The sequence below is a fragment of the Penaeus monodon genome, chromosome 43, assembly GCF_015228065.2.
Source record: "Penaeus monodon isolate SGIC_2016 chromosome 43, NSTDA_Pmon_1, whole genome shotgun sequence".
NCBI lineage: Eukaryota > Metazoa > Arthropoda > Malacostraca > Decapoda > Penaeidae > Penaeus > Penaeus monodon.
Genome location: NC_051428.1, coordinates 16605241 through 16613284, shown reverse-complemented (window position 1 = coordinate 16613284; position 8044 = coordinate 16605241). Strand labels below are relative to the sequence as shown.

At 39.6% G+C, this 8044-nt stretch overlaps 1 protein-coding gene across 1 annotated transcript; it reads right to left on the bottom strand.

The window, feature by feature from the left end:
* Positions 1 to 641: 641 nt before the first annotated feature.
* LOC119568292 lies at positions 642 to 5217 on the bottom strand. The gene is given in 6 exon segments (XM_037916749.1): positions 642 to 2434; positions 2519 to 3147; positions 3232 to 3349; positions 3493 to 4248; positions 4331 to 4416; positions 5207 to 5217. Coding segments are annotated over 6 exon segments (3393 nt in total).
* Positions 5218 to 8044: the final 2827 nt, after the last annotated feature.

Genomic DNA, 8044 nt, shown 5'->3' with positions numbered 1-8044 from the left:
ATTTCTTGGAAGGTAAATCAATACAAAAGAGAGGACCAGCATAATCAAGACCTGTCACAGTAAAAGGAGGAGCAGTCTTAACTCTTAATCCTGGTAGGGGTGCAGCAGGCTGATTACAAGCCCTGGAATCATACCTCTTACACTGAACACACACTCTACAAACAGTTTTAGCAATTCGTCTCACTCCCACTATCCAATAGCTGCCTCGTAATGTAGAGACAATGGTGGATACTCCAGCATACTTCAGGAAAATATGTTGAAATTGAACCAAGAGCTTAGCAACATGACCGGAAGGAACTATAATAGGATGCTTGCTTTCAAAACTCAAGTCTGCATTCTCCAAACGTCCTTTAATTCTCAACAGGCCTTCATCGTCTACAAAGGGATCTAGTCTACACAAAGGAGAACTCCTTGCAGGAGATTTACCCTTTCTTAGTCTGCAATTTCCTGAGCAAATTTCTCTCTCTGTACACAGTAAAACAGTTTGGTCTTGGCTTTAACCGACTCACCAGAAGACAAAGGACCTGACATTTTCTCAGAATGAGGTCGGGCATTGTTTATAAATCTCATAACCCAACCCACTATATGATAAGCTTTATTGAAATGACTCCATCTCTCAAACTCAAATATGTTAGGAGTAGTCACAGATACACAAGAAATGATCTTTCTTCAACAGGTAGATCCACAGTTTCTCCTTTATCACTTAAAGTTAAAGGTTCAGACAACCAAGTAGGGCCATTTATCCATAAAGTAGAATTTACAAGTGGCTCAGCTAACTCCCCTCTAGAAATGAGATCAGCAGGATTTTCCTTCCCTGAACAATGGTACCAGTGACATGGGGAGGTGAGACTCTGAATTTCAACAACTCTATTTGACACAAATGCCTTCCATCTACAAGGATTACCCTTTATCCATGCAAGTGCAACCTTTGAGTCAGTCCAACAACAATAAGTTACAGTCTTATCGAGATATAGGGCAGACTTCACAAAATCTAAGAGCCGAGCACAAAGTAAAGCCCCAAGCAACTCTAGTCGGGGTAAAGTAACCCTTTTTATTGGAGCTACCCTAGACCTTGCTACTACAAATGTCACATGGTATGTCCCACCCCAAAGGGGAACTCTTAAGTACACAGAAGCTCCATACCCCTTCTCTGAAGCATCACCAAAAGCATGAAGTTCCAGACCCGACAACTTACTCCATGAAATTTCTGGGAAATAGCAGCGATTTATCTTCCAGTATTTAAGAGCAGCAATACTCTTAACCCAATTCTGGAACTTATTTTGCAACTCTTTAGGTAGTACTTCATCCCAATCAAGCCCAAGTCTCCATATGTCTTGAAAGAGGATTTTAGCATACATGACAAAGGGACTAATCAAACCAAGTGGGTCAAAAAGCTTGGCTATGAGACTCAGAACTGCTCTTTTTGTTGACACCAACTGCGTCTCTGTATCTAAATCAAAGTCCCCAAAAACAAACTGGTCTGTTAAGGATAACCACATCATACCTAAAACCTTGGTGGCTACATGTTCCTTACCATGATCAATTTTGTCATTAAACTTTGTAGTCAGTAATCTACAGTTTGAATGCCATTTAGAAAGAGGAAACCCTGCTAATGCCAAAATTCTCTGAGCTTCTTTAAACTTATCAGAAGCCTCTTCAGCACTGTCTGCCCCCTCCACTTAAAGGTTTTCCTTTAATTCTTCTATGACTTCAGTATTAGGAAAAGACTGTAAGTGATATTTGATAGTTGCATTTAGCAAAAAAGGGCTACATGTGTTGCCAAAGGGGACACGCACAAACCTCATAATTCTAATGGAGTCTTTGCATTTCCAAAGAAAGCGATGAACATCTCGGTCCTTTTGCTGAACACAGATCTGTAAGAAAGCCTTGGTAATATCAGCAGTCAGTGCAACTTTCCACCTTCTGAAACGAATCAAAACTTTCACAAGATCAGGATTAAGTGAAGGACCAGACTCAAGACAATCATTTAGAGAAATGTCATTATAACTAACTGCAGAAGCATCAAAAACTGGTCTAATCTTTGTTGAAGAACTACTTTCTTTAACAACTGGATGATGAGGCATATAATAAATGGGCTGAGAACTTACAATCTCATTTGAAGGGACTTCCTCAATTATTCCCTCATCTTCGTAACCAGTAAACACATCAAAATATTGTTCCTTAAGTTGTGGATCCTTATCTAACTTCCGCTCTAAACCTTCTAGTCTTTTTCTAGCAAGTCCCTCATTATTTCTAAGATTCTTCTTACAGTCATCCGACTTCCAGGGTAAGCTTACTTCATAACGCCCCCCATCAAACTTAACATTTCCACAAAATTGTTGTAGAACAGGGTCTGAGGTAAAAGGGCAAGTAACAGTTTCCTTTTGATTTATTCCAACAGATTCTAAACTCCAAAATTCCCGTAAATCAGAATCTGTTACATTTCCTATGCATTACATTTGGGTAGACTCAAATGGCTTGTTAGTAGAATTCATCCATGAGCCAAACAAAACCCAACCAAAGACAGACCTTTGGGCTACAAATTCATTTCTCTGATATGGCTTAATTTCAGGATCCATAAGTCCCCAATAAGCATCCAAACCTACTAGTATATCTATACTCAGGTGACTATTATTTTTGTAATCATCAGCAAGTTGAAAGTCTGAAAATGCATCAACCAATTTACTGGGAATACAGGGTCTAGTTAAAGGTGCACAAACCTTTGGAATCTCTAATGCCATTAAATGTTTTACACCTTGTAAACCTACTAATTTCAAATCAAAGATATTACTCTGTTTACCTGGATGAGACTTACTACCTCCAAAGGCAGCATATGACACCGTCTCCGAGCTCACCCACTTAGGCTTAACTTTCTTCACAAAATTACTGGACACATAAGATCTATCAGAGCCAGTATCAAATAACAAGGTGGCTTCACAACAAATACCTGAATCACCATACACTTTAACTCTAGCCGTTTGTAACACACAGCTAGTTTTTGTTAACACATTACACTTACTAAGAGCAACTCCAACATGATTCACTTCAGGACTGCAATTCTCTGAAGAAGATTCAGCAGTGTCACTAATCTTCTGATCACTAATGTCCTTTTCCATAGCTTTATTGGAATTTATGTCGCCCTTTGCTCTACACAAAAGAGAATTGTGATTTCCATTACACTTAGAACACTTGATTCAACAACCACTGGCAATATGTCCCTTACTTAAACACTTAAAACATAAACGGGCTGCTTTAATCCTTTCTTCACGTTCCTTAAATGAGAGCTTCTGAATATCCCAGCACTTCTCAGACTTGTGTTTCTTGCTGCAGAATGCACAAAAATATGATCCTGCTTCAGATGATGTGTACAGAGCTGATGCAGATGGTACTCTTCTTTTCTCAGATTCCACAAACCGTCCTTCTGCCTTCCCTAACACAACACTGAAGGTTTCTCATCTCTCAATTCTCTCTGAAGAAAATGCAGCAACCAACTGAGGTCACTTTCATGGCCAGAGCCTTCTCTGGCCCACTCCATTCTTAGCTCCTCAGGAAGGCATGCCAGGATGATGGGGGTCAGGAACACTTCACACTGCTCCCCTGATACTCCCAAAGCTTCTAGGCTACGGATGTGTGTCAGCAATTCATCACTTAGATTCCACAAGGACACATACTTTGATCCCTTGCCTTTCACAGAAGATTTATAATTCAAAAGTGCTTGTACATGTGCAAATTTAATACGCTCAGGTCTTCCAAATCTTTCTTTCAGCATATCACAAGCAATTTGGTAATTTGCTTCGGTATGTGCAAGTCTTTTTACAACACCCTTTGCATCTCCTTCCAATAATGACTGCAGGTAGCTAAATTTAGCTATCACTGGAATGTCAGAATCATGCACATGAGTCTTAAACTGGTCCCAAAATGACTGCCACAGAGTTACATCTCCTTTGAACTTTGGTAACTCTAATTTGGGTAACTTTACATTTGTCATCTTGTTGCTACTAGATATTTTACTGGGACTAGAGGATGAAATAGATTCACTCTTCTCACCTTTCATCAAATCCCCCAACCTCTGTGCAGCTTGCAGCCTGGGCTTACGGACTTCTTGAAAAAACTCAGAGGCGTTATCGAGCTCTTCATCTAAGTTCGCAAGATCAGTCTCTAATTCTAACAATGTTTGTACCTCCTCCAAACTGGCAAGACGTTGATCAAAGTCATCCATGGCAGCTTGCAGATCGATGACACTGACATCTGGATTGTTGAGGAGGCCCTTTAATGTGTTAGATTTGCGAGTTGCCCACCCTCGGGCGACTGCCCTCTTCACTAGACCCACATTTGTCAACAAGGCATGAAGAAGCAGGACCGAGGTTGGGGGTTGTCAATGAAACAGGTGGTGAGCTGGCAGTGCCACGTAGTGGCCTTTAATTTTCAATGGTTACACAAAAATATATAATTTGTGGAAAATAAGTACTTCTATTCTAGATTTTAATAATATATAGAATATGCAATATTTTTTCTAGAACACATTTAGAATACTTACAATTTAGTTAATAAAAATATAATATTATTTAACTCAAAAACAATAACAAAGGAACTGAGGGTAAACACAGAAATCGTAGTGTTCTGAGCATCATAAGGGGTAACTAACATATTTAACACTAATAATACTTTTATTTATCAAGATTTCGATTGTGGCGGCAGCGGTGATTTCCATGTCTTGCCCTCTGTCATTTCCTACCATTGTAATACTTAATTCGGAATAATTGTGTAAATTTGACTCACGGGGTGGGTCTTATACAATTCGAGAAACCCTCGGAGGATAGGCATTAATCTTCTCTTGTGGTTTCAGGTGGCGCCGGGCGTAGCAGCTTTTTATTTTGTTTCCTAAAGTGAACAATGTGCAATGTATTCCCTATTCTGTGTTTTTAACATTAATAGTAATACTTTTAAGTTTACTAGTAGTAGTTTTAAGTTGCCTACACGTAGAGTACGTAATGATTAACTATATTTATACATCATGTTTATATATATATATGACTATATTGACATTTAAGTTGAGATATATATATATATATATATATATATATATATATATATATATATATATATATATATATATGATTTTTTGATCTTGTTCTTTTAGCTTTAGTATAATTCCTATGTTGCTTTTGATTGATAGCTTATATGTTAACTTGATATATTCCCTTACAGAGCTAGCATTACCCCTTAAGGCATATCAATAGCATGATTAAGTTTTGTTGTGCTTGATTCACTTGTTTCCCTAAGTAGAGTCTTTCACTGTAGTATATTTTTGAGTATGCGTTTTACTTGTCCGTTTGGGTTTGCAACATGTTCTAATGGGTTGCTTTAACTATTAAGTACTTGCATTTTTTCTCATTCGTATAGTGAAGTGAAGTGAGAAGTGGTGATGCTTGTTGTTGGTATGTGAGGGTAGGAGAGCGGGGCGTTAGAAGCGAGAGGTGCTAGGTCAGCATAGTTCACCACTACGTAGACATAACAATCCTTGTTTTCGCCCGTCGTTGATGACGTCTCATTAAACGTCATAAACCCCACTCCTGACGTCACGGGCCTCCCCACATGTGAGTCGCGTTAGGGCGGATGCCAATTGCGGAAATTTTCTAGGGGGAAAATTGTCACGCGCCGACCTTGCCTTTGTGAGCGGGGGTTCGCATCTGATTATTTACCACGTAATTTTCTTTGTTTTCGCTGGGCGATGTGTATTATATTTTCATATTATTATATATTTGTTATCATAGTTTGATTAATATTAGGATTAATGGATAGCTCAAGGTATAGTATTTTACTGAATAAATTTGTTGAAGATTTTGTGTGTTTCATAGTTAAATCTACTGTGACACCTAAATCTAGTGTTCTCTCTAATCTTGAGAAGGATCTTAATTTAGTTAAAGACTCCGTGATTAACTGGGCGATTGAGCGCGCTCCTGCATGCGGTGTTACCAGTGGTGATGAGTTAGTGAAAGTTTTGTTGAACTTGTCTTATGCCTTGTTAAAAAAGGTAGTGCAAGACCCTAAGCTTTACTCTATTGCTATTTTCGTCCAAGGCTGGGTTTTTAACTGTACTGAGCGTAGTTACTTCACAGAGGGAAGGCGTGAGGAAAAGACGGTGGGGTTAGCCACGGAAAGGGAAGAAAAAACAATGCATAATTCAGGTGTAAGGGAAACCCAGGGAGCCTCCGGGGTGGCGGAGGAAACTGCCCAAAAGGCAGCGGAAAAAAATCAGTTATCGACTACCGAGCCGTCTCTTGATCTCCGGGATGTAGTGTTCAGTGAGGAGAGGAAAAGAAATCCTATAAATGAGGTAGAACACCGCCTTCCCTTGTATGAAGGGAAGTGTCCTAAGACAAAGGGCGCCATGACAAATCTTGATGAATGGATAAAGCGAGTGGAAGATTTAACTCATGACGAGGTATGGAATGATGATGGAAAGATCCGCCTTGCACTACGACGTCTTAGAGGGGATGCGTTAGGAACGTACGAGGCATGGTATGCGAGAGCTAAAGATGTCGATTATAACTGGAAATCATTGATGGTGGTTCATGATGCCGTGACCAGCGCCAGAACTGCGTTAGATATGTTTCTAGGTGCCAGGAGGGAGGGGAGTGAGTCTCTTGAAGCATATTTTAACAAGTTGCGAATCGCGGCCGAACAAGTTAAGACACAAGATAGAGAGTTTGCTCCTCTTGTGGAGAACATGATAGGTATTGTCTTTGCCAGGGAACTTCCAGAGGAGTTTTTTTATGCTTGTCCAGGGCTTGTGAAGACGAAGGATTGCCGAACATTTTTCCAAGAGTACAGGGTTTGGGCTAAACAAAATAAAGCTACTGATTATCGGAGGGAGGCGATAAAGGATGAGGCTCTAAAAAAAGAGTAGTAGGGGCAATAGCCAAGGAAGGGAGCAGAGTCCCTAAAAAAAAAAAGAATGTTGACGGTGGAAAGGTAGAAAGTCGAAATGTTACACTTACACCGGAAATGTTAAACAAACAGGTCGAGGTTAGAAAGAAACCGGTAGATAAGACAGGAGATGAAATCTGGGTATGGATAAAAGCCGTAGAGTTCAAGATTTGTCTGGGGAAAGCATGGACCAGGAGAGTATCCATTTGGTGGCCTGGTAAAGGGAAAGTCAGATATACCATCAAATTTCCCAAGAACTTCCAGGCATTAGTTTTACAGTTAAAGAAAGTAATATGTGTGTAAATTCTCTTCATTTGGAGGAATTATGAGGGATACCCCTTCCTTTATTAACGTATTTAATAGGATAAGAGTACATCAGGGGTAATAAAAATTTGGCGAAAGTCTACCTACTTTTGCTTCCCGTAACCCTCCCAAAATTAAATTTTTGGTTTTCCTCGACTCCTCGGAGAATAGCCCGTGTTCTCCGGGACGAACTACAAAAAAATATCTTCTCTAATAGTTGCAACCGCCGCCCCAAAGTCAGTGACCACTACATCTATGACACCAATAGCTTCATCCATTCTCTCCAGTGCCCTCGCTATTTCATTCTCCCGAATAATGACAGTGTCTAACGGGCTAGTGGTGACCCCAGCCATTTAAAGAGCTCTTTGTGCTAACTTATCAGATTCCATGATTTGGGTGTGCAACATATCTATACGATGATTAGTTACCCCTCCCATTATCAATCCTGCAACATTGCTAACCAAATTTAGCCCCTCCCAGAGAAAACGCTTCTGTCGTCCTTGATGAACTGACCTAAAAAATCTCAAATTTGTTGTCATATGATTCCCTCTATATTCTTTCTATATTGTCATTATTTTTGACAATTGTGTCGGCAATCCAAAATTTTCTTTCATTTTTTTCTGGCTTACGTTTTGTCTCCCATGTTCATCTCAGTTTAACCCAAAGTTTTTTTAAACTTATCCTCAGTCTCTTTTAACTTTGTCCAAATCTTCAAAAAGGGATCTAAAAACTCTCCCTGTTTTATCTTGACAGGAACGATCTGTACTGTCGATGTATAATTTTCCCTTTAGAATAGGGAACAAAAACCAGT